The sequence below is a fragment of the Mirounga leonina genome, unplaced genomic scaffold (assembly GCF_011800145.1).
Source record: "Mirounga leonina isolate KUSES-001 unplaced genomic scaffold, KU_Mleo_1.0 Mir_93, whole genome shotgun sequence".
Classification (NCBI taxonomy): domain Eukaryota; kingdom Metazoa; phylum Chordata; class Mammalia; order Carnivora; family Phocidae; genus Mirounga; species Mirounga leonina.
Window position 1 is genome coordinate 18,195,756 of NW_023270854.1, and position 27,690 is coordinate 18,223,445.

Sequence of the window (27,690 nt, forward strand, 5' to 3'; positions counted from 1 at the left end):
ACTGGACCCTTCATATGTCATTAACTCTAACCTCAGCAAGACAGTCATTTGCTAAACATTTAACAAATATCAAATTCTTAGCTTTTTATTAATCATTTAGGCTCTCTGACCTTTCGACACATTAGTTGATGCCCCTAAACCACCAGCTAAATGAAAAGATTATTAACCAGGCAGTCACTACTTGTTAAATTATCACAAAGATAAAAGCAAGTTTGTTTTAATTGGTACTTTTTTTTTTTTTTTTGCAAGACAGTGAGAGAGAGCAAGTGAGCACAAGCGGGGGAAGGAGAGAAGGAGAAGTAGACTCACCGCTGAGCAGGGAGTCTGATGTGGGACTTGATCCCAGGACCGTGGGATCATGACCTGAGCCAAAGGCAGATGCTTAACCGACTGAGCCACCCGTATTTTTGAATGTAGTTAAAAACAAGAGAATTTCTATCATTAAGTCTATAAGTAAATTATAAGTCATACATTATTTTCCAAGTACCAGATTTCCTTGTCTGTGTCTTTCTTCCTCCTATTAGCCAGGCAACTAGCACCTGGGCCAGCCCCTTGTCTAGTCAGAAGCCCATTCCCTATGTAGCTGCAATGTCTACTAGATCCTTTCTTACTCAATTAAAATCAGTTCTAAATGCAACTGGTCAAAAAAAATTCATTATATTATATATCCACTTTAAAGATTTTATTTATTTGACAGAGAGAGAGACTGCACAAGCAAGGGGAATTGCAGGCAGAGGTAGAGGGAGAAGCAGACTTCCCACTCAGTGGGGAGCCTGATGTGCAGCTCGATCCCAGGACCCTGAGATCATGACCTGAGCCGAAGGCAGGCATTTAACCTACTGAGCCACCCAGGTGCCCCTCTACTTGAAGTTTTTATTTTATTTTTTATTTTTTAAAGATTTTATTTATTCATAAGAGACAGAGAGAGAGAGGCAGAGCGAGAAGCAGGCTCCCCGCTGAGCAGGGAGCCCGATGTGGGACTCGATCCCAGGACACTGGGATCATGACCAGAGTCGAAGGCAGACGCTTAACCATCTGAGCCACCCAGGCGCCCTCTACTTGAAGTTTTTAAAAAAGAAACCAAAGAATGCTCTCACACAAACATACAAGCTAAAAAAAGTATATATTAATGTAGGTTCAAACAGAAAACATGATCTTATGTAAACCACTCCAAACTTTACTTTTAGTCATATTTATAATTTAAAGTATATATTTCTCTAGTATTTTATATAACAACAAAAATCTGGGATAAAAATTCTCATGTTTCACTATAGGGCATAACTACTGGAAAATGAAGTTTAGGACAGGTTGTAACAGCGCTATAACTCACAAGTGCAATTATGATGATATGTTTCACTAAAATAGACATAAGTTTGGTTGTTTAAATAAACATATAGCAACTGTTTACAGTGATGGAGATAAGAAACTAACAACCAATTTGAAAAGAAAGGAAAAGGCAGGAATAAGAAAGAAGAGAATGATTAAGAACCTGAATTTGGGAGCACCCGGGTAGCTCAATTAGTTAAGCAGCCGCTCTGGATTTCGACTCTTGATTTCGGCTCAGGTCATGATCTCAGGGTCCTGGGATCCAGCCCCACATCCAGCTCCACGCTCAGTGGGAAGTCTGCTTGAGGATTCTCTCTTCCCTCTCCCTCTGCCCCTCCCGTCACTCCAGCTCTCACTCCCTCTCTCAAATAAATAAACAAACAAATAAATAAATCTTTAAAAAAAAAAAAAAAAATTTCAAGTCTGGCAGAAAAAAAAAAGACAACTGGCACTAGGACCTCCTTCAACACCACCAATATCAAATCAAACAAAATCTAGCTCTGGCAGAACATAGCAGATAAAATACATTATCAGGAAGATTAAGCAAGCAAGCAGAAAGACCAAGGAAAATTTCTTGGGTTTTGAAATGAAACACCTTGTGAACACTGCATCAGATACACAAGTAAAATGTTTTTCCATTTCAGTAAGACCATAACTTGTGAAGCTGAAGGGATTTTGATAAACATGAAACCTGTGTATAAGACAACAGTGTGTGCGTGTTAATATGCACATGCACACATATGTGAATGCTGGGACACAGTGATTGTACACACAAAATTGGCTAATCACAAGAAAAAGTTCGTGATTAACAAACAGTAAAAGAAATTATGAAGAAAAAATTATGGGTCTGTTATTTAGCAGTCCTAAAGCCTCCTCAAGCCTCATATTCCTAAATTGGCTTTTTGATATCACTACACACCCATCAGTAAGAAAGCAATTGGCTTTCACAAAAGTATGTACAAAATTTTCCAAAATCATTACCAGCGACTGTTATACTTTCCCTTGTTACAATAAGTGTTTATTTAAAAAACAAACACTATTAATAAGTGTTGATAAGTATTTTGCCTCTACCAAAGTATACATTCACTATCTTTTTGCTCAGATAAAGCTGAAAATAATGAGACTGCAGAATATCTTTGTGAATATTTAAACTACTTTAAAACAGAAAATTGAAACTTCGATAAACATATTCTAAACTGCTACTATGTTTCAGAGACAAGCCATACTATTTAGAAGCAAGTAACAGGAAAAAACACGAATGTGCATCTTCTATTTCTGTGCCCAATAGTAAATAATTATAATTTTGCTTAAATATTATATATTAACATTATCTAGTTTTAAAATTGAAAGGGTTTTGTTAATTCTTTTGTCACATTTCCTTTAAGTTACTCTAGATTCTATTCCTGATAGCAATATATCTCAGAGCTACCACAATAAAATAATCTTTATGATCAACTTACACTACAGTTTTCAGGTGGAACTAGAAGCTGAGTAATCTCACCACCATGCACACAGAAGATATGTTTCATTTCTCCAGAAAATATGTCCCAAATTATGACTGAAAAATCCACGCCTCCAGATATCAGATATCTTTGGTCATAACGAGCTGAGACCTGATGAGGATATAGCAAACATGTGACTTTGTTCCGATGACCACGGAGGGTTCTGTGAGGTGGCCAACCTGTGAATAAGGTTTTGGATTTAAAATGGGAAAATTAAAGTCTTACAAAATTTCAACAAATAAAAGCAAACATGAATTGTCAGAACAGCTATAAATTTTATCATAGAAAAAACTTCTAATTTTATCTTCTAAAATACTCTGTCCAATACAGTAGCTACTGCAGACTCATATGTGCTGTAAAATACAGAGGAGTTTTCAGAGATTTAGCACAAAAAAGTAATGTAACATATCTCATTTGTAATTTTTTATATTGACAAATTGATTTTACATTGTAAAATTCAAATTTTATTCAATTCTACAAGTTGAAAATAGTTTTGCTATATTGGGTTATATAAAACAGATTATTAAAATTGATTTCATCTGCTTCATTTTTACTTTATTAATGTGAATACAGAAAATCACATACTGTTATATATACATATTTCTACTGGACAGCACTGTTCTAGAAGACTGGCAGTATTACTGATAACATGGTAATTACTTAGTAAGCTATAGAGACAACTAATCATAAATGAAACTATTATATATCAAGAGGTAAAATCAGATACTTCTTACATGTAGTCATTACATGGTATATATTCCAATAATGCGTACTAAGTATTCCTTACCTGCACTGGCATTAAATTCTACCAACTCCTAGCACACTAACAACTAAGCTGATTCATTGTGCTTGTTACAAACAAAGAGGGCAAATACTGTCAATGTCATGGTTACAGAGTTCTCAAAACATGTCAGACATTGGGAGATCTTCATTATACCTCTTCGGAGCATGTGTTCCCCTTGCAGCAGCTGCACTATGGCTGTCTGTGTGGCAGGCACAATAATGATGCTTCCATCCTCACGGCCACAAACGAGTCGTCCATGTGCTGGTATGTACACACTTGCGGTTACTTTAAGAGGTTCATTACTACTGGGAATCACACTCAGCTGATCTATAATTCCAGCAGGACAAGGATTCAGCTTATCAAATGCCTCTTGCAAACTAACAGAAGTTGTCATTTTCAGTTCTGTAGAGGTTTTGTTTTGTATTAAAAAAAAAAATTGTCCATGTTAGAAAAAAATTAAACATTAAAATAAATGTACTTACGGTTGATTCAGTAATACATATCAAAGAACTGTCACAAACTATAATTCTAAGAAGAATACAATGACATATGTACATTATGAATTTATTATGCAGTGGTTAGTATTTACGTTGCTAAATTAAAAGAATTAAGAAATTGCCGCACATGATGTATTACTATCTTCTTTACCTTCCTGTTTATCAGGTGTGTCTGATATGTTCCAAATATTCAATCTTCCTGAAGAATCACCTTGAATTAATAGTTTGTGGAGGTGTTCCTTGAATCCATAGAAGAACCGAGTAACAGGAGGACAAATTAGCAACTGCCAAAAGAAAAAAAAAATTGTTCAAATATTTTTAGTTGTCCTTTATTTTTCATTTTTTAGATAATCTCTACACCCAACATGGGGCTTGAACTCATGATCCTGAGATCAAGAATCGCATGCTCTACCAACTGAGCCAGCCAGGTGCCCCTTAGCTACCTTTTTAATCAAAATATTTTACACATTAACGTTTTTCAGATAAGGATGTTAAGTACTCTGCCTCAGAACAGAGTAAAAAAAAAAGTGCTTATAGCATGAGTCTTCAACAATACTTTAATGTAATTTTATAGCATTAATTACATGTCAACTAATATTCAAGTCCAATAAAATACAAATATGCAAAGAAATGAAAACATTTATAGTCTTTCTCTAGAATTAGTATTTATATTCTTTTTCTCTACTTTAGAAAAACCGATTACTCACCACAACAATGCAATTTATTTAACTGTCTCCTATTAAATAATTAATACAAAGATATACCACTCTTTACCAAAAATAAAAGTCTCCACTTTAAAGGTCTAAAGGGGAGAACTAGCTAATCCTAGCTTTCTGCCCATTCCTGATCAGTCACTAGGAGTAGCAGCAAAATTAAACGACCAAGATTGTACAAGTAGAAGACTCCATTTTTTTTAAGCAGTATATTTTCAACTAATAGCATGACATTTTACTTGGTCACATTTACATAATCAATTTGAACATAGCCTGATATGTTAACTATAAACCACTAGGAACAAAAACCATTCATTAGGCTCTTGTGTATACTTTCTTTTAAACAAATTATTTCTCCGCTTTTATGCCTTCAGTGACATCACTTATTTGAAAATACTAAATAGGGGTGGGCTCATAAAATTATAAAGTTTAGATTATCAATTCACAAATGCCTGAATATTAAAGCATAGAATCTTATCCTGAAAAGCAGAAAAAAATATATTTTAGTTTTGACAATTATAGTTAACAATCTAATTACTGTATTTGGTGTTGTTTCCAAAAAATCACTAGCCTATAGAAACTGTATATATTAAGCATAATCAATTATGTGATTTAACTTAAAGTTGGGAAATTATTGTTGTAACTGATAAATGAATGTTGTCATTCATGTTGTAAATGACATGTTGTAACCGATAAACAGTTTTCTAAAGTAGAGAAAAATGAATGTTGTAACTGATAAACGATATCCCTAACATGGAGAAGTCACTACAGCAGCTATAATAACCAATATTCCATATTCCACAGTGTGAGAATCCCACACCATATAATACATGTATCTTAACTTAAAACATATTGGGGAGCTGGTATTTTAAAAAACATAGTATGTACTTTGTTTTGCTTTGTTTTATCTATGTTTTTTATATAAGTCATTATCCCTTAGTTTACCTGGAAGTGACTGTTTGGTTGGAGGAGGAGGTGTTCAAGTTAGGAGAATAAAGGATAGGTTATAGAGCATCTTAACTGTACAGAGATGTATAAATTGTGTAAATTCAAAATAGTAAAAAAAGAAATTCCCTTCCCCTCACCATCCCTTCACATAAAGATGGCAGAAAAAGTTCAAAATGAAAAAGGTGTGCAAACCCAGAATATAAGTAAAGGAAACTTTACTTCCAAAACCAAAGCTTTGTCCTTAATGCTCAAAAAATATAGAGATGAAAATCTAGTACTAAGTGCCATTGCATTTCAATTCTAAATTGATATTAAGTAGGTCTTTAGAAGTCAGGGGCATCTGGATGGCTCAGTCGATTAAGTGTCTGCCTTCGGCTCTGGTCGTGATCCTGGAGTCCTGGGATCGAGCCCCATGTCAGGCTCCCTGCTCAGCGGGGAGCGTGCTTCTCCCTCTCCCTCTGCTCCCCTGCTCCTGCTCTCTCACTCACTATCTCAAATAAATAAATAAAATCTTAAAAAAAAAAAAAAAAGAAATCATAATAAACTTTGGTTTTTATAGAGAAAAAATTTCTTTTATTCTTTATTTCTAATGCCCGATAATTTAAAACACTATATGATTTTGGGGATATATTGCAATGCCTTATCCAAGTAATGAACTATTACTAATTGGCAGTATTCCATGATTATCTTTGCCCTCCTAAAATTATACCTGTCACTATGTTTACAATTGCATTATAGCGTAAATTTATGCCATCAATATTTTACCAAAAAGTCATTTCCACTATGTAACCATTATAAGATCATCTGTATTCTAGGAGAAATGTGAACACTAAAGCATATTATATGATTAAGATATGCAAATTTTAGAACTGTGCTTATAACTGACCGTGTCAAAATGTTTTATGACATTTAACACTGCCCTGAATCTTTCAAATTCTTAGCTACCAAAAGACACCGATAAATGCAGTTGTGAAAAATTTTCAATGTCACTATCAATTATAAATGATACCTGAAGAATTTTACCTCTTTATCTGTTCGATCCAAGAGGCTATGTTGTACAGGAGGAATTAAATTTTCAACTGCTTTCCCCACATCACTGCGGAATGAATCACTAGCTGGAAGGCAACTGAAAATGAGAAAAATACAACATTCAATTAAAATACTGGCATTAAATATTTTATCATACCATATGAGGAGGATTTTTGGACAATGGACAAAATATGGATTTTCAAATTACAGTTAATTTAATGTAGGCATTAATTAATGTCATTAAAATACCCTACTTCAAATAAGGACCCACCTAAAATCTACCTTAAGAAGTTCTGTAGTTTTTTACCTAAAATCATTTATACTTTAAACATTTTCATACATTCAAGTTATACCCTGAATTCAGACTCTTTTGCTTTGATTAAAGTCCTAACTTAATATTGATTGAATACCTGGCAGGTAGTTTGTAAATATAACTTTGCCCATTTTCAGTCCAAATGATTACTTTATCTGCTGATACAAAGTCACCTCCAGTCCACGTCTGTCCATTTTCACTAGGACCTGAACACAGCAAGGAATAGTCTCCAGCATCAAATACCTACAAGGAACAAGAAATTCGCAATCTAATCCATGTTGGTGTCATTTAAGTAAGATACAGTGACATTTAAACTAAAAACAAGGGGCACCTGGGTGGCTCAGTCAGTTACGCGTCTGCCTTTGGCTCAGGTCATGATCCCAGGGTCCTGGGATCGAACCCCGCATCAGGCTCCCTGCTCAGCGGGAAGCCTGCTTCTCCCTCTCCCCGCTGCTCGTGCTCTCTCTCGCGCTCTCTCTCTCTCTCAAATAAATAAAATCTTTAAAAAAAAAAACAGACTAAAAACAAAACAACACTTCTGGAAATATATTTACCAAGCTCGGGCCTTTAAAATTCACTACCTCAAGTTAAAGACATTGTGTCAGAGAGCCCCAGGGCTCAGTCACCTTCACCAGGGAAAACACAACTAGGTCCCCAGCCGTGCGCCTCTCAGCGGTCAGGCATATGACAAGTGGAGCAGGCGTGCTGCCTTACATAGGGACAGGGAATCCTTAGCCTTTTTTATCTAAAGGGAGGAATGTTCCATCAAAGAATTCCAAGTCGTAGGGAACCAGCCTCTAGAATGCATGGTTATGACTCCTGTTTTATTTCTATGTTCAGTAAAAATATTTCTAATAAACTCAGACATCAGAATATCTCTTTATTAATAAGGGAATGACCTTACTTTATTTCATTCAGGTACTGAAGTACCATAAACAGAAAGTTAAAAGACTCAGTTTTATTATTTAATAATTCTCACGTATAAAAGTCAAGTCCCCCACAGCCCCCGCAGAAGTCAAGTCCCTAAAATTTCATCAGCAACACAGGCTATCTGGAGCTTTGTACCTGTAAGGCACATCAAAGTTTACAAAGTCCCTTCACATCATTGTCTCATATGAGCCTTAGAAGGACTGCAGGATTAATTGCTATCCCATTTTACAGACGGCAAACTGACATAAATAAGCGTTACATCACCAGCTCAAGGTCACACGTCCAGTAAGTGCTAAAGCTAGGACTAAAAACCCTGATCTCATAATTCCTAGAAGAATTTTTCTACCACTTTTAATAATTGGTAAAAGTATATTCTACAGTGCTAAAAAATTCAATTGGCTCAGAATTTTTATTTTAGTTTTCTTTAAATAAAAAGCAATTAAACTGCTTATACAGAGCCTTTTCAAAATTAAAACAAATCCTAGCCAAATTTACCATGATTTGCTATATTTATCGTTTATTACATTAACACTGCAAGAATAGCCAAGACAAGTTTAAGAAAGAATGGAGACCACCCTCCAGGCTTATTATCTATGAAAACAAATTATAAAGCTTACAGAAAATAAAACAATACAGTACTGATGCATAAACAGAAAAATCAACAAGTCCAGAAACAGATTCCAGTAATTACAGGAATAGAATATATTATAAAGGCACAACAATACAAAAGTGAATTATTCAACAAATGGCATCAGGAACTGGGGGTCCATCTGGAATAAAGATAAAATTGGATCTACATCTTGCAATTTATATAAAATAAATTCCAGATTAAATATTCAAAGGTATATAAAGTAAAATTATACAAATATTAGGAATCTCAGCTTGTGATGAGCCCTTCAGAACATCTAACAAACTGTTAGAACCCATAAAAGATGATAATCTAACCACTTAAAATAGGAAACTTCTTTTTGGCAATAAGTATTTGGAAAAGTCATTCTATTCAGTTAGTACTACTATCTTAGTGTTGTTTTACTATGCATTTCTCTGGGGCGCCTGGGTGGCTCAGTCGTTAAGCGTCTGCCTTCAGCTCAGGTCATGGTCCCAGGGTCCTGGGATCGAGCCCCACATCGGGCTTCCTGCTCAGGGGGAAGCCTGCTTCTCCGTCCCCCACTTCCCCTGCTTGTGTTCCCTCTCTCGCTGTGTCTCTCTCTGTCAAATAAATAATCTTAAATAAATAAATAAATAAATAAAATACTATGCATTTCTCTGATGATTAATGAAGCTGAGCACCTTTCTATATACATTTATTAGCCACCAGCTTTCTTTTATGGAACATTTTTGTCCCTTTTCCTATTGGATTGTCTTTTTGTTCTGTTCTCACATGTTTTTAAAATGCTTATTATGAACACACAAGCAACTGGTATTAGATGCTGCCCCTGGGGAGAGGAAGGAAAAGTAGCAGGGGAAAAGGATGCATACTTTTCACTGCGTCCTCTTGCTCCCTGATTTTACTACTATTTACATGTGCTTTAAATCTGAAGACAAAGGAAGGATCCCATGTAGCTCACTATAACAGCAGCTGCTGGCTTCTCCTCCCTAATCTTATTCCAGAACAGCAGCAGCGGCAAGGATAAGGTTAAGGTGTTGCCTGCTGCCCCAGTCGGGCCTGACCCTGCAAAGCCCATGCCCTCTGAGGCAGTATCCCATGGTAGTGAGGAGGGCAGGTGCTGCAGTCAGGCTGCCAGAGCTGTAGCCCAGCACCGCCACCAGCACCTGTATAACCAGAGTCGAGTTTTCTGCGTTCCCTATGCCTCCAGTGCCTCATCTGCAAAATGAGGAAAGCAGTAGTTCCTGCTATAGCCGGCAGCCTCTACGACTGCCCCAACCTGGTATTCATACCCTTCTGTAATCCTCTCCCGAGTGTGGGATTCTGTGACGTTTCTAGACAACGGACTGTGAGAGAAGTGATGAGACTGCAGTCCCAAGATTAGGTGGCTCATGGCTACAACTTCTCTTGCTTGCTTACTACTCTGAAGGAAGACAGTTCCCAGGCCGTGCGAGGCCCAGATGGCAAGGAACTAATGTGTCCAGCCAACAGTCAGCTGGATGTAAAGCCTGCCAACCACCAAGTGAGTAAGCTTGCAAGCAGACCCGCCCTAGGTGACTCCTACCAGGAGACTGTGGCCCTGGCTCACACCTTGACTGTAGTCTGTGGAGACCCTGAGCCAGAGGCACCCAGCTAAGCTGTGCTCGCATTCCCGACCCACAGCTGGGATTGTGATACATGAACCAGAGGGGGACTAATACACGTTCATGGTTTTAAACTGCTAAATTTTGGAGTCATCTGTTATGCAGGATTAGGTAACTGATACACCTCCCCTGAGAGAGTTGTGAGGATTAAAAGAAATAATACATGGAAAGCTTTGAAAAATATGCTAGGCACAAGTGGTCAAAACATGCTGGTTCTTTTTCTGTTACAGAAATACTGAAGTCTGGCAATGTCGAAGTAATATTATCCTTCGGTCATTAGCTCTCAAGTGATGTAAGGAAGACCTTCCCAAATCCAAGAAGTCAGAACAGAATGGCAATTGGGAATAACAACAAGCTACAAAGACAGGTCAACCTGCAGAAAATTCAGCACCACTGCTTATGTTGTACTGAGGAAATAATGACTGAAACGGTAGCAAAAGGTAGACATTAAGATCAGTGGGATAATAATCATTAACTGAATCATTCTATAGCCCAGAACAAAAAAGGTTAATGATATATAACTAAATCCCAACACCTACAAATTTGGTATCAAAATTACATAAGAATTCCAAAGGATTAAAATATTCTTGCATCAAGCTCTTCCTTATAATTATCTTTGAAGTCTGATAAACCAACACCTTGAACACCTTCTTACTTAGTAGCTATCTTACCCTCCAATACTTGGAGCATACAACCAAAAGTGACCTTTGTGTGAATGCACAAAAAGAAATGCTTTGGCAATTCTGACAATAAATCGGTTTGGATTCCTCCTCAAATATTGGCTCAGTATCCTGAAAAGAGAAAGATATGTAAAACGTTAGGAATGGTTTCATTGTCGATTAAAATTATCATACAGTGATTAAAATAAAGAAAATGGAAGAAAGACATCACTTGATATATTCATCATTTTAGCCTCTCATGTGAGAACTAAGGTAATAAAAAGCAGCAAAAATATACTACAAACACATTCGGGCACAATGTCTTTGCTACAAAGCTACTCAAGATTGAAATGCTGAAAAGAATCAGAGTGTCAACATTGTGGCAATAACAGATGATAAAAGTTTGAGTCAATCCTAAATTCTGTATCTATATGTCCTTCTACGTTAAAAAAAAAAAAAAATCTATTCCTCCAGGTCCTCCCCCAAATTCAGTGTGTAGAAATTGACTAGCTGAAGAGATTAACATCATACTTAGAATATTGATCTGGAGAAATCCAGATTCTTTATTGAGAGAATTACAAGGAATTCAAGCCCAAAGAACAGAGAACTAAAATTGGCTTTATATACTTTTTGTATTGGTTTGCTTTATTTTTTCCCCTCAAGTAAACTATTTTTTAACTTTAATAGAGGCAACTGAGGAAAATCCCAGCTCTTCTGTGTTTCTCTACTTTATATCCTATTTCATATCCTCGACAGAGCAGATGTCTGCCATCAAAAGTGAAAAACATAATACACTTACAGAGACAGCATACTAGGGGATGTTCTAATACTATGTCAATAAGGCTCTCGAAAAAGAATAGCTTTCTCCTGGCCCTTTAGGAAAAAAAGGGAGGGAGCCTATCATCGCTAAAACGGAAGACACTGTAAGAACAGAACATTTGTCTCACCTGCATGCCACTTATTTCAGAGGTAACAATCCACACCTTCAAGATGCCCGTCACTGAGAGTGCGACCACAGTATCCTCTAAGTCGAGAGGGACCAAGAAGCCAAGGTTACAAACATAATACACTTTCTTTCTAAATAATAACATGGTTTGCGTTAATGAAACTAATAATTCTTCTCAATTGGCATAAAAGCGTAATTCTATATTTCATGAAATAACAGAAGCCAGATTTTGAAACAAAATAGACCACAAATTTGAAATTCAAGGAAAAGTTGTTTGCAGCTACTTGAATTTTTTAAATTTCTAATCAACCGATTTTTAATAATTTCAAATGTTCCTGATCACTATGATTACTTCATGATTTAACAAAGAATTTTTATTCTTCCAAAATTCACAACTTTTACTTATTTATCATGGGTGAGCACACTCACTTTATTTCTTGAAGACACTCATTTCCCCAATGTCCCACCTACTTTGTCTGCCTTTCAGACATTTTATGGTACATTACATCCTCTATAGACAGTGATCAAGAGAAGACATGATCTAAAAAGGAAATGCATAGGCTGCAGGTAAGGAAGTAGTCACAGTGCCATGGTAACATACAAGAAACTCTGAGAGCAGAGACACTGGGAGCAGTCTCATGCGGGCTCCAGAGTGAGGGAGATATACGTGAAAATCTCATTATCTTCACTAACTAACCAATGAACTGTGGATAACTTAACCTGTCTTAAATTCAACTTGCTTATCTGTAAGCAAATACAAATGAGTAACAATGGTACCTAGCTTAATGGGTTGCTATGAGAATCAAGACACACCACAGGGGGCGTCTGGGTGGCTCAGTGGTTGGGCAACTGCCTTTGGCTCAGGTCACGGCCCCAGAGTCCCGGGATCGAGTCCCACATTGGGCTCCCTGCTCGGCAGGGAGTCTGCTTCTCCCTCTGACCCTCTCCCCTCTCATGCTCTCTCTCACTCTCTCTCTCAAATAAATAAATAAAATCTTAAGAAAAAGACAAACAAAACACAGGTATAGCATTCAGCATGTCAATCAAGATGGGTTATTACTATTATTAAAAAGAACAGTTTGCTGTCCTTAAATAAAAACCTTGCTGTATTACATAGTTCTCCAGACAGTGTAAGGCACTGGAATGCAGCGATTACAAGTCATGAGCCTGTATGGAGACACTAACAACTGCTCACATATCTGTCAATTTATAGTAAAAGTGGAACATACCAATATAGCTAAAATTCTCAAATATCCAAAGACTAAAATATGGTAAATGCAGATTAAAAATTACATATGCTTGCAAGATTATAAACTGATAACATTTAGAATTGCATGCACAAAACAGAAGTTTTCATCAGTGACATTCTATCCTATTGTGATCAGAGTACATGTGTATCTCATATGGAAATACTGTAAAAATTCAAAATGTACAAACTGCTTATCACAAATACAGTCCTTTTTTAAAGAAAACATTGACTGTAACTAAGATTACAGGTGAACATGCTAATAATGAGTTCCCCATTGCCTGGAAAATGAAGTGGAATCTCTTTTTCACTGCTATGCTCTTGAATAAAGCAGTAATTCTCTAATAGGCATTAAAAGGCCTCTACTTAAGAAGGTCCCAGATTAAAGAAGTCTGTTCAACTGTATTTCACTGAACATCTCCCAAATATATTTGACCACAGAACCCTCCTTTTTCACTAATACCTATTAACAAACTTCAGAACCAATACTCTGCAGACGAGCCCTTGGGAAGTGCTGCAAACCCATCCACTCTGTTTCCACAACCACTGCTGGACCTCAGACCTGCACCACGCTCGGCTGGGGTATTAAAATCATCTCCCATCTAAACCATTCTCAACAATGCCACCAAAGTGATGCTTAAAACCAAGTCCCAGGGTGCCTGGGTGGCTCAGTTGGTTGAGCGTCTGCCTTCGGCTCAGGTCATAATCCCAGGGTCCTGGGATGGAGCCCCTGCATTGGGCTCCCTGCTCAGCGGGGAGCCTGCTTCTCCCTCTCCCTCGGCCCTTCTCCCCCCCCCCCCCCCCCCCCCCGGCCATGGTCGCTCTCTCTCAAATAAATAAATAAAATCTTTAAAAGAATAAAATAAAACTTAAGACCCTTCAAGGATTCTTACCAGAGACCGTCCAACATCTATAGCAAGGGCCAGAAAGCCACAGCTCATGGATCAAATCCAGCCCACTGGCAGTTTTTTGTAAATAACGTTTTATTAGAACACAGACAGGCTCATTCATTTCCATACTATGTGCTTTTGTGCAACATTGGCAGAACGGAGTAGTTGAAACACAGATCCCGTGGACTGCAAAACCTAGAATATTTAGCATGTGGTCCCTTATAGTACAAGTCTACCAACCCCTGATCTACAGGACGAAACCCAAATTCCCTACCTAGCACACAAGGCCCTTCTTGATCTGCCCCCCATCAACTCTGCCAACCACAGATGCCCCCATTACTTCCCTCAAACTTCTTACCTATGTTTAATGCTTATGAAATATGTCATATATGATACAGAACTCTACAGTAAACTATCCATCATGTCAGGGTGCCGAAGTCCCTAAAGGGCACCACACACTGACCTTGTGTTCGGTGGGATCGGATAATACTCATGGAGCTAATCCAGTCTGGAGAGATCTTTGATACTAAGGAGTATAACACCTCAAGGCTGGTGGCATCCACAACGAGGATTTCAGGATAGTGGCCATGGCATAAAAGCCTTCCTTCTCTCTGATTTCCAACAGAAAACTGGTAGAACTAAAAGGAAAAAGAGTTTTAAATGTTCTTTTACTTCTGAGACTTGATTCGCAAGCACTCATCAAGCTTATTATGGCACTCAATTTCTCCAGTAATATTTCCAGACAGGTACTATATGGCACCTATTATAGGTGTCTATGTATATATATACACGTCCATCAAGTTACATTAATATTTCAAAATATCTAACAAAAATTATTCTTTTCCTAACATCCTCCCTTTTGAATTATTTTGGAGCAGAAGTCACAGTAATTCTTCATTTTTAATCCTCCTATAGCATCTAAAACAGGATTGTTGAATGAATTCATAAAACACCTCAATAAAATCAGCTTCACAAATCAAAGCAAAAGGAATCTCTTCACAAAGCAAAGCAAAAATATGAATTTTAGATGAATGGGAATAGGTGGGTATAGGCTTATAATTACTAGTTATGACCAAATAAAATTTAGAAGATGACTGTTGTTCAAACATGTTATAATCAGCAATAAATTCTGATTAACCTAAGTGTGTTATTTCAGACTAAAGTATGAGACAACCATGTAAATCATCCTCATAATGCATATTTATACTTTGTGGAAGAAAAAGAGAGGAAGAGCCAACACCATCATGATCTACATGTTACTCATCCCAAGAATAACTCAAAAGGAAAAGATGGGTTTCCATCAACCAAAGAGCAGAGAAAGAATAACTATCAAAAAAGACTAACAACTTCTCAAATGACCTGTCTCCCGCTAGCTTTAAAAAAAAAGTGATTCTCCAAGTGGAATGAATCTCCTAGAGGATTACTAGAAAGTGAAGACATCTAACAACCAGACTACTAGTTCTCAAAGGATTGGACCTTACACGAATCACGTGACAGCAAGCTAGACTGAGCACAAAGGGCAATGCTGTAACCACTCCACAACTGGGGAAATAACTGAAGGAACCTTGGTCCAGTCTGCTCCCACACTCATCAGTCCTGTTCTCAGGCTCAACATTGCGTGTGAAGGAATACAATCTTCTCTCAACTATGGGGTACCCTGATAAGAAGAATTACAACTTCTTAAACATAAATACTGATCACAGAGCACATTAACTAAGGGCATTGACAAAAATTGACCCACTTTACAGATATCCTGTTTATTAGGAATTAGACTCCAAGAGGGGGGGTCTAATAAAACACAGACAACCACAGAGGGCATTTATAGATCTTAGAAGGTTGATCCAAAAAACAGGACACACAACTTGGAGGTTCCAGGGACTGCCAGGCACTCTCATATGATAACGTGACCGTAGGCAACCCTGACCCATCTAAGGGGAAGAGGGTCGAGGAGGAGAAGATGTGTGCAGAGAAGCAAACTCTGTCAGCACCCACCCGACACCAGCCCAGAGAGACACGTGCACTGCAGTTAGTAAGAACTCTCTCCTGGGGGCAGGGATATTTTATTAGCCTTGCCTGATAAATGCCTCCCACCTTTTGCTTTAAAGTTATACTCCCAAATAATCTTCTGACCACTAAATTTAGCTCCCTAGACATTTTCATACTAGCAAAAAAGTATCCTGAATGGAGAAACAATTTTTCCAAATATTAAAAAGGGATCTCCCATGTGATAATTTAATAAGCTGGCATCTCCTTGTGATTTCAGTAAGTGCCAGTGTGACCAAGGTTTACCATTTCTGCTTATACAAACAACTCGCTCTTGGACCTGAGAGAGTGAAGATCACACAGGAAACAACTGTCCCACACTAGTGAACCTGTCAAAGAGCATCTTCTACTTAGAGACAGCTACCAAGTTAAATGCAGGACCTATTACAGGATCTGAGAAAGAACAGGCACTAAAAATATATTGAATAAACAAAGAGAATTTTTCCTAACATGTAAACCAAAAGTTCTTAAATCATGGAACTATAAAACAGTCAAAATGTTTATATCCAATGAGTTCAAGACATTAAATCATCTATAAAATCACTAATTATATTATCATTTATTATCCATTTTCTCTCTATAAACCTTGATGATTCATCATATGATAAAAAATAAGTAACATATGTCCCTTAAATAAAAAGCAGACACTCTAACAACACTGAAGAAGCAATTTTTAAAAGGCCTTTGCGAGGGTAAGAAACAGTAAAAAAAAAAAAAAAAAAAGACTTTATTACACAAACCACCACCTCACCCTGAAACATTTTCCATTGCTTTTCTAATTTGTGTTGGCACAAGTTTTCTTTCCCAATAAATGACTGTATTTGTTTGAGGGAGACAGTATGATATAACCGAAAGAATAGAAAGATGAACCTGATTTGGGATCCTGGCGCCAGGAATAACTCACTGTGAGACTGGGACAAGTCATTTAATCACTCTGGGTCTCAGCTTCCTTCTGTGTAAAATAGTATACTCCTATCTCATTTGTAATGATGGGAGGAGGACTAAATGAAACACCATAACAGTATGTGCTCAGTAAAAGTTAGTTCTCTTCTCTTGCCTCGCCTGCCCCACTGAGAACATAAATCATATTTTCAATGGGCTTGGGATTTTCCCAATATTCAACAGAGTAAATGATGCATAAATTGAAGGACAAAAAACTTGACAATTACGAAAGAGTAAGAAGGAATACCAGGAATAGACGTCAGAAACTATAAATTCGTATGTAAATTCTTGTCTAAGGCAGAAATATGAAATAGTCATTTCTTCAACAGTTAGAAAGTCAAAAAAATGTACCCAAGGACCAACTGCACAAGTAATAAACAGGATATGATCTGTAAAGTGGGTCAATTTTTGTCAAGCATGAATGGAATCATAAAGGCTCTAGCATGAGAGAATTCATTATTTAGGATCTAGAGGAATGACCCAACTTGTAAAGGGGCTCTCACTTGGGTAATGAGGATGGCCAGAAAGAGCAGAGGTGGCAGTGGTAACTGGCTTACCCTCCACCTTTCCCCATTAGTCCCCCATACTTAATACATCCCCCACCATACCATCTGATGAGGAATACTTTTACTATCCCAATTGTAGTCTTCTTGTCCTGTTACTCATCTCCACCCATTTTTCATATAAAAATTTAGGCTCAATGTTTAAAAAACACTTAATTGTATACCTGTAATAAGTTGTGCTGACTTGAACCGTTACCGAAATAGATACTTACCTGTATACCTGTATGTGTGCAGGCTAATTTTGTAAACTCAATACATCTGCCATCATTCACGTCCCAGAGACACATCTCTCTATAAAACAAAAGTAATAGCTAACTTTAAATCTGATTTTTAAAAGTACTGTCAAACTTTGTCACGGAGCTTTAAAATTAATCTTTCATTAAAACTGATATATTTCAGGGAAAAGTAATGTATAATCATTGTTGCTGTTTGTGAAAAATTCTGGTCCTCATTCAGCAACCCAACCTCCCCTCCAACCTCCCTACCCCCACCTAGATCCACATTCTTTCCGAGCACATGGTAGGACTGCACTTCCTGGCTCCCTTTTGGTTGGTAAAGTCTTGTGAGTAGTTCTGGCCACAAGTGATACAAGGGCCTCAAGAACTTTCTTTCTCCTCTGCCTCCATTCCAGACAGTGGCTGTTTCTGTCAGTGGTTGCTCCTTTTACCCTCAACCTCAAAGTAAGGATGATAGTGAAGCAGAGCCCCAATGATATACCAGCGTCAAGTGACAAAAACAAGAAATAAACTTTTAATTCAAACCACCGGGATTTTCCATTAATTATCAGCATAGCTAGAAAATTTAGGACAACACAAAAATTAAAACCAACTTAATTCCAAACCTTTGCAAATTAAATATAATATTCCAATTTTGATTCAGTATTTATTGCATATGTTTTATCAAGTGCATAAAAAAGCTTCCATCTCAAATAAAGATACGGCATTCCAAATTAGAAATGTCAATATGTCTTTGTCTTTTGAAGATTAAGCTTTATTTAACAGAACACAGCATTAATAAAATGCAGTGATGCTAATATTCTCAGGGCTTTCTTCAAGATACCCTTTCTTATATCTCACATGGTATGAAACAATTTTTCAAAGGATGTTCAATCTTACTTGCATGCTAATATGAATTATCCTTTAATTGACCAAAAGGGACTGTACTTTTTACCTGATGCTGCCTCTTCTTGTTACAGTTACGCAAGGTTCTTTTCAAGTTCATAAATTATGAGGGGTTAATGGGAGGAAACAACTTCTTAAATAATTCTCTTGTAGGTCCCCAACTCACTTCAATAACATACTATATATATAGTTTTCTAAGCACCAGAAAAGTTTAGAAACTCCTCACTCTGAACCCTATGACTATTAGCTTAATTTCTCTCTCTCTCAAAACAAGTTATATTCTAAGACTCAGGAATATATAATTACCTTAGTGTATTAACATATATGAATACAACTATATGACCTTTGCACGGCTTCATCTTCCAAACTTATGCTACCCTAATCATCATTCAGTTGTCTGCCAACTCAATAAAAATACCATGGGGATTAGTGATCAAGCTTTAACTTATAAGGTATTCTGAGTTTCTCAAAAGCAAGACAAAAAATCATAAATTATGAGAAAAGTATCACAAAAATCATTAATAAAGATAAAATTCACATTTATAAAACCATATTCCAAATATCTTTAAGTTCAAACAACTGAAGCATTTATTTAAAAGATACTTCAAAAAGAAAAAAAAATTCCTTACTCACTAATACACTGGTACTATTTGCAATAAAGACTGATGAGGAAAAAAGTGAATAAGAAAATACTTGCCCACTTTCAGATGCACTCACAATATACTGTTTGTCACTAGAAGCACAAGCTTTAGACAAACAGGTGATTGAGGCTGTGTGACCAAACAATAGCGCTCGAGGATTAACCTAGAAATACACAAATATGTTGATATAAGTACCAAATTTTTAAAAATTAATTTTTAGGAATCCTGTTAAATATTCAATATAAACATACAGGTACAGATTTGAGAAGAATTGAGAGTAACACAACAGTGACCCCCCACCCACTTAATGCTCATAATCACCCCACCAAGTAGCTCTTAAGTCAAAATTGGAACACCAACAGATAACATTGTTTGCCCAACACATACAGAGAGTGACAGAGCTAGAGGTCAAACAAGGGCAGTCTTAAGCACTAAGCTACAGTGTACTGAAGAATCAGATTAAGAATGTGAGTTAGTAATAAAATAATTTAACCCCACTCATTTCTTAAATAATATGCTCATTGACCTGAAAACATATTTAGAGTCTCTAGATTAACACACTCAAAACTCAAAAAAATAGAGGACAAGCACCCTCCCAAATGCTGATAGCAACATTAACTATCAGGAACGAAGAATGACCTTCACAGACCAATGATTTAGTGACACAGTGCCTTACAGAAAGAAAGGCTTAATACCCACTATTCTAAAATAGTCTCGCAATCAGCCCCCCACATTTATCTGTTTTGTACCAAATGGCATGTTATTACTTCAGGTTACTTCAGGGCCTTAGGTTATTTCAGGATGTGTTTTTCAATTAAATATTTAATACATACAAATAACATTTATAATATACATATACGATATAAAGAATACATTGAGTGACCACATACTCAATACCCAGTTAAAAGAACAGAATATAGGGGCTCCTGGGTGGCTCAGTCAGTTAAGCATCTGCCTTTGGCTCAGGTCATGATCCCAGGGTACGTCGGGCTCCCTGCTCAGCGGGGAGTCTGCTTCTCCCTCTCCCTCTACTGATCCCCCTGGGTTGTGCTTTCTCTCATTCTCTCCCTCTTTCTCAAATAAATAAATAAAATCTTAAAAAAAAAAAAAAAGAACAGAATATAACAAAGTCCCTTTGTACCCGTCCTGGTGTCCATTTTGCAAACAATTTATCCTAATTTATTAGTAAAGCTAAATTGTTCAAAATTAAATATTCCACGGGAAGAGTACTGATATTGTTCTACAGTTCTGGTATGTAACAAATGAAGAGATTTTCCAAATAAAATTCTAGTCATCTTTTGTATAATTACAATTAAGAGGGGCGCCTGGGTGGCTCAGTCGTTACACGTCTGCCTTCGGCTCAGGTCATGATCCCAGAGTCCTGGAATCGAGCCCCGCATCGGGCTCCCTGCTCAACGGGAAGACTGCTTCTCCCTCTCCCACTCCCCCTGCTCGTATTCCTTCTCTCGCTGTCTCTCTCTCTCTGTGTCAAATAAATAAATAAAAATCTTAAAAAAAAAAATTACAATTAAGAGAAAATTTCAATCTTTTTTTGCTTATATAATATGCATTTTTTCTTCAAAGGGTAAATTTCTATTTTAATTATCTAAGAATCAACCATTGTTTATAGTTAGAATGGGCCTAGAAAGTTTTCCCATACTGCCAAAATTTTCTCATACATCCAACCCCACCTCCATATAGAGATTCAGTAGTCTTCCACTAAAAATTATGCTATTGGTCAATTATTTAATTTCTCCCAAGAAAACCAACTTTACCAATAGTTTTATTTCAAATATACATGGCTTTGTCGGAAAATTCCACTTTCAGCCATAACAAGTAACTAGAATTAGACTTTACTCCCACCATAATCTAGAAAAATAAAAATTTTTGAATGAAGTATAAACTTCACATGATCATCTTAATAGAGGCAATAAACCTTTTGACAAAATTCAATATCCTTTCATAAGTAAAAACTCTCAACAAAATGAATATAGAAGGAATGTACCTCAACTTTATAAAGGCTATAAATGATAGCTCACAGCTAACATAATACTCAACAGTGAAAAACTAAAAGCCTTTCCTCTAAGATCAGGAACAAGACAAGAATATTCACTCTTCCTACTGCTACTCAACATAGTACTGAAAGTCTAAGCCGGAGCAATTAGGTAAGAAAAATAAATAAAAGGCATGCAAATCAGAAAGAAAGAAGTAAAATTTTCTGTTTGCAGATGACATGATCCTATATATCCTAGAGACTCTACCAAAAGACTGCTAGAACTAATCAACAAATTGAGTAAAGCTACAGGATACAAAATAAACATACAAAAATCAGTTGCACTTCTATACACTAACAACAAAATAGCTAAAGGAGAAATTAAGAAAGTAATCATATTTACAATAGAATCAAAAAGAATAAAATACGGCTGACCCTTGAACAAGTAGAAGTCTAGAAAAATTTAGAAAAAGACTACTGGAACCAAATGAGAGTAACACAGTCACAGTACACAAGTCAAAATACCAAAAAGCAATGGTATTTCTAAATACTGACAATGAACATTTGTAAAATAAAACTAGAATATATGGCTCTGCCACCGTCAGAGGAAAGCCAAAAAAAAAAAAAAAAAGTAAATGAAACAATATTTCTGACTATATCTTCATTAAGTACAAAGTTAGCTAAAAATATAAAAGTTTAATATTTTCATAAATCAACATGTTTCTTTAATGAACAGAAATGTATTCAATTCATTAAACAGAAGTTCTCTAGAGTTTAAAGAGAAAAAAAAGATGGCTTTAAGAAACTGCTCTGAATGACCACATGTATCAGAGACAATAACCAAGCCAACTTTTATTTAGCTTTCTTTTCCCCTGGATAAACAGTCCAATTCCCTCAATAGCTTTCAAAAGATCTATTTCTCTCCTAGCTCCACTCCCATCCCCCAACACTTCTCACTCCCCCCAGTCACCTTTATCCCTCTTACTTGAACTTAAATAAACATAACACTCTAGTAAAATCTATGTGACAAAATTAGTGAAAGAATTGTTTCTAAGCTCTCATAAGTGAGTCTCATTGCTTGTAATCATTCCAGTAAATGTGGTGTGGTATTTTTTCTCTTCACAACTACACTGATGATTCATATTCAGGTCGCTATCAATCCTGGAGGCATATACATTTTATGACACTTCCCAGCTACTTTTCAGCATGTATACCTAGCCTTCACACGTCATTCAATGTGTACATTTTTCCAGTTCTAGCTATACCATGTCTAGGTATATACCTAAAAGTAACACACACATGTCCACACAAAAACTCATACACAAATATGCAGAGCAGCATTATTCCATATGGCCAAAGTGCACACACAACCCAAATGCCCATTAACTGATATATTAAATTTAGTATATTCATATAATGGACTATTATTTGGCCATTTTTTAAAAAATGAAGTATTGATACATGCTATAATACAGATAAACTTTGAAAATAAAAAGGCAGTCACAAAAAACCCACGTATCATTCCATGCATATGAAATGCCCAGAACAGGCAAACCTACACAGGAGTTATATCTGGGATATGGGATATTTACCATATCAAATTAACATCCTTACATATATTGCACATTATAAAAAGAGACAGAAAACAGATTAGTGGTTGCTTTGGGAGGAAATGGGGATATTGGGAATGACAGCTAAAGAGTACAGGGTGTTTCTGAGGTAATGAAAATGTTATAAAATTGACTCTGGTGATGTACACTTTTTATTTTTTAAATTCAATTTATTTAAACTAAAAAGAAAAAACAAAAACAGTTCACCCATTTCTCCCACCCCCACCCCTGCAACCACCAATCTGCTCACTATGAGCTTCATTTTAAAAATATATATATATATTTTAGATTCCACATATAAGAGAGATCATACAGTATTTGTCTTTCTCTGTCTGACTTATTTCACTGATGCCCTTTGAGGTCCATCCATGTCCCAAATGGCATGATTTCATTCTTTTTTATTGTTGAATAATATTCCATTGCGTGTGTGTGTGTGTATACATAACATAATTTCTTTAAATGAGTGAATTGTATGGTATGTGAATTTTATCTCAATAAGGCTGTAACAAAAACAAGAAAAATTACTTAAAAAATCAACTTGCTTGCCCTGTATTCCATGCCAGCTACCACCCCATTTTCTCCATTACCCTTTACAGAAAAATCCCTGGGGAAAATTGCCAGAGAGGGAGATTAAAAAATGGGGGGAAAAGGAGAATAAATCCTGAGGTGTTATACTAGAATTGGAGGTATTAGTGTGGTGTGGTGTGTGTGTGTGTGTGTGTGTGTGTGTGTATTCCCAACTCCTATTTCCCTAGTCTGTCCACTGTGAAGGCCTAGGAGCACAACACACTGAGCACTCCACAGTAGGAAAGAATGGCCATAAATATAATCAAATTTATGCCTTATAAAAAGTTTTGCTCTCTTCAAGACATTCACCTTAGAAGGTATAAATGTTCAAAACGATTTTTTAATACCTTTTTCAAAACTTGCTTCAGTATGGATAAACATCTTTTGAAAAATCTTAAATGTAACATATTAAGCCACTTAGGGTACATATAACAATTGCAAATAGCCAAAAACCAGCAGAAGTCAATTCTGATGAATAATACAAATTACCAACCTGCATAATAGCAATTTGAGTCAAAACATATTTCACAGAAAATATGAGGCCAAGTATTATTCTGGGACTACTGTTTATCTATTAAGAAACTCCTTGTGTCTAAAAAATACAATAGGCATATTAAATACTCACTTCTAATTCTACTGAAAGATCCCAGAGACATATTTGTCCATCATGGCATCCAGTTACAATTGTGGTCCCATCGTCTGTTAAAAGTACTGCTGAGATGCAATGTGTTGGTGCTTTGCGACCCCAAAGAACAATGGGTAGGACAAGGCTGTTTCCCGCCATTGTGTTTTCAAACCTGGAAATGTTGTAAAAATAATGTCAAATATTACAATATTTCCTTCTAAAACATACATTTGTATTGTGAATCCAAGTTGAACTTCCTGAGTGCCAAAAATGCTCCCAAATATTATATATATGACACATATATAATGAAAATACATAAAAACTCATTTTATATATATAAAATCTAATTAAAATCTTAGTTAATTCTCACAGTAAATCATGCAGCAAGTACTATGGTCACGCCTCTTTCACAGATAAAGACATTGAGTCAGAAAGAGTCACAAGGTGAAAAGCAAAGCAATAGAGCCCAAATCAAAACCCAGGCGGCCTGACTTCAGAACCTAAGATCTTATTAACCAATGACAAGTAAGGTCTATAAATTTGTTAGGTTTCCAAACCAGTAATAGATGCCAATGTCCAAGAAAAACTCAGTGTTGTTTCACAGTGTGCTAAACATTAAAAAGAGTATGTTCAGTGGGAAACTCATTCAACTATATTTACTACAAACCTATTATGTCTCAAGATCATGAATGTCTTTTATTGTAAATTCTGAAACTTGAGGAAAAAGGATTTCTCTTTAAGTGTATATGGGAGTACAGGAGAGCACAAATACAAGGAATTATTCCTTCGTATGACAAAAATCAAGATCTAGTCGGTGAAACAACCAGATTTAAGTGTTATAAACTGTGTGGCTAAAAACTAAATACTAGTTCAGAGAAGTTAGAGAGAAATGAAGAATGGAATAATCAAAGAGGGCTCCACAGAAGACAAAAGACTGCCAGATCTTATGAGACACTAGAGGGTCACCTATAGGCTTGACAAATGGGAAGAAATGGTCACTGTAGTGATTTTTCCTGCCCCAAATTTTTAAGTGACAACAAATGATATACATATAACTATAGACTCTTTAGAATGCTAAGACTACCCATACAATTTTCAGAAACACTTAAAGGAATAATCATTTTCTATGAAGAAAACTAGTTTGACAGCCATGGTCTTATTGTTAGCTGGTTCCAGCAAGACTCTTCTTTAAACTTTAAAAAAAAAATAAAAACTAAAACTAAAACTAAAATCGCTTTTAAAGAATAGTCACTGAATGGGGTGCCTGGGTGGCTCAGACAGGTAAGCGTCTCACTCTTGATTTTGGCTCAGGTCATGATCTCAGGGTCCTGGGATTAAGCCCTGCACTGGGCTCCGCTGTGGAGCCTGCTTAAAATTCTCTCTCTCCCCATCCCTCTGCCCATGTCCTCCCTCATGCACTTAACGCTCTTGCTCCCTCTCAAAAAAAAAAAGAAAAGAAAAGAAAAGAAAAAGAAAAAAAGGCACTGGAAATAAAATAAGAGAAGTAAAAAATCTAAAAATCTATGTTACTTCTTTTATTTTTTATTAGAATATGTGACTTTCATCAGTTTGTGCCCCCCAAAACTTCATATTTTTTTTTTAAAGATTTTATTTATTTGACAGAGAGAGACACAGCGAGAGAGGGAACACAAGCAGGGGGAATGGGAGAGGGATAAGCAGGCTTCCCGCAGAGCAGGGAGCCCGATGTGGGACTCGATCCCAGGACCCTGGGATCATGACCTGAGCTGAAGGCAGTCGCTTAACCAACTGAGCCACCCAGGCGCCCCAAAACTTCATATTTTGCTACTAGTAAAAGGTATTCATTTAAGGAAAAAATTCCAAGTTCACTGCCTATTAATAAAACCTTATAGATAACATGTTCACCATTTCATAGGCTACCACAACACAATTATTTCCATTTCTTTTTTTTTTGCATATTTCTATCTGATATTAGAAAAAGAAACAAAACACTGAACCAATTTTAACAAATCTGGTACAGCATGTTCCTGGCTGAAAAACATACCCAACAATGACTTTCTCAAAAAGGGAATCTGGAAGGAGTTCATTTTTCCATGGTGACAACATTCAGTATTAAATTAGATCACCCAAAGAATTCTCCCAATTAAATAAGCTCACAGCATTGAAGACAATATGGTGAAATCTGGAAAGAACACCATTTCTCTAGATATTTGAGGACTTATATTCAATGCATACCTTTTTGCTTAAAGAAAATGCAAATATAGAGTTTCAGGACTAAGAAATATGTGTGTGTGCTTTGGGGAGATGGGCCTGCTCTGATGCAACAGGAAAGAACATTTTGATATTCAAGTGACAAGGCAACTCAAGGAAACCTAGAAGAATAATGCATTTCATAGCCCTTAAAACAAGTGAAGATAATCATCCATAACATGGCAAAGGTATATAATACATCATAAGAAAACACATCAATCTCTAACTCAACTTCTCCAGAAGCTAAAATAGTTACAAAGATTTAGAAAAAACATAATCCCCCACATCCTCCCCAAAATCAAGAACTGACAGTCAACCAGAATCTGAGAGGAATTCTTATTAAGGGCAATGGAGGATTTTCATAAAGAACTGCATTAGTTTCCTAGGGTTGCCATGACCACAAACTGAATAGCTTAAACAACAGAATGTATTGTCTCACAGTTCTTGAAGATAAAAATCTGAAATCAGATGTAGGTAGGGTTGGCTGTGAAGGGAAGGATCTACTCCAGGCCCCTCTCCTTGCCTGTAGAAGGCCATCTTTATGCTCAGATGGCATTCTCCCTGTGTGCACATCTGTCTCCAAATTTCCCCTTTTTATTTTTTTTAAGATTTTATTTATTTATTTGCCAGAGAGAGATACAGCGAGAGAGGGAACACAAGCAGGGGGAGTGGGAGAGGGAGAAGCAGGCTTCCCGCTGAGCAGGGAGCATGATGCGGGGCTCAATCCCAGGACCCTGGGATCATGACCTGAGCCAAAAACAGACACTTAATGACAGAGCCACCCTGGTGCCCCCAATTTCCCCTTTTTAATAAGGACATCAGTCAGACTGGATTAGGACCCACCCTGATGACCTCGATTAACTCCATAAAAACCCTACCTATGTCCAAATGAGGTCACATTCTGAGGTACTGGAAGTTAGAATTTCAACATATGAATTTTAGGGGAACACAATTCAACCCATAACAGGGATATATCCTTTTAAAAAAACATCTGGGACATCTGGGTGGCTCAGTTGGTTAAGCATCTGCCTTCAGCTCAGGTCATGATCCTGGGACCCTGGGATGGAGCCCCACATCGGGCTCCCGGCTCAGCAGGAAGTTTGTTTCTCCCTCTCCCTCTGCCTGCCCCCAGGTTCACACGCGCGATATAATAAAATCTTTAAGAAAAATAAAAGAACATAACCTAAAATTAATTAATTATCCAAAAAGCAATTCTCCCTCAGGAAATAAAGGTAAAGAACTTCATTATATCTTTTCCAGGAGATACTACATCAGCTAGTTAACTGCTTACCTGAGGAATAAATAAGAAGTTCTGTCTAACAA

At 36.7% G+C, this 27,690-nt stretch overlaps 1 protein-coding gene across 2 annotated transcripts in view; it reads right to left on the bottom strand.

Annotated features, from left to right (window-relative positions):
- WDR7 (WD repeat domain 7) overlaps positions 1-27,690 on the bottom strand; it is a 347,094-nt gene that overhangs the window by 298,558 nt on the left and 20,846 nt on the right. For both annotated transcript variants that reach the window (XM_034995695.1, XM_034995694.1), the window contains exons 2-12: positions 24,139-24,310; positions 19,400-19,506; positions 17,794-17,872; positions 14,497-14,671; positions 11,899-11,975; positions 10,964-11,083; positions 7,210-7,355; positions 6,794-6,896; positions 4,261-4,393; positions 3,766-4,014; positions 2,787-3,007 (exon numbers count right to left, since the gene is read on the bottom strand). In XM_034995695.1, the coding sequence (XP_034851586.1) occupies positions 2,787-3,007; positions 3,766-4,014; positions 4,261-4,393; positions 6,794-6,896; positions 7,210-7,355; positions 10,964-11,083; positions 11,899-11,975; positions 14,497-14,671; positions 17,794-17,872; positions 19,400-19,506; positions 24,139-24,297 (1,569 nt within the window). In that variant the 5' untranslated portion in view covers positions 24,298-24,310. The remainder of the gene's footprint in view (positions 1-2,786; positions 3,008-3,765; positions 4,015-4,260; positions 4,394-6,793; positions 6,897-7,209; positions 7,356-10,963; positions 11,084-11,898; positions 11,976-14,496; positions 14,672-17,793; positions 17,873-19,399; positions 19,507-24,138; positions 24,311-27,690) is intronic.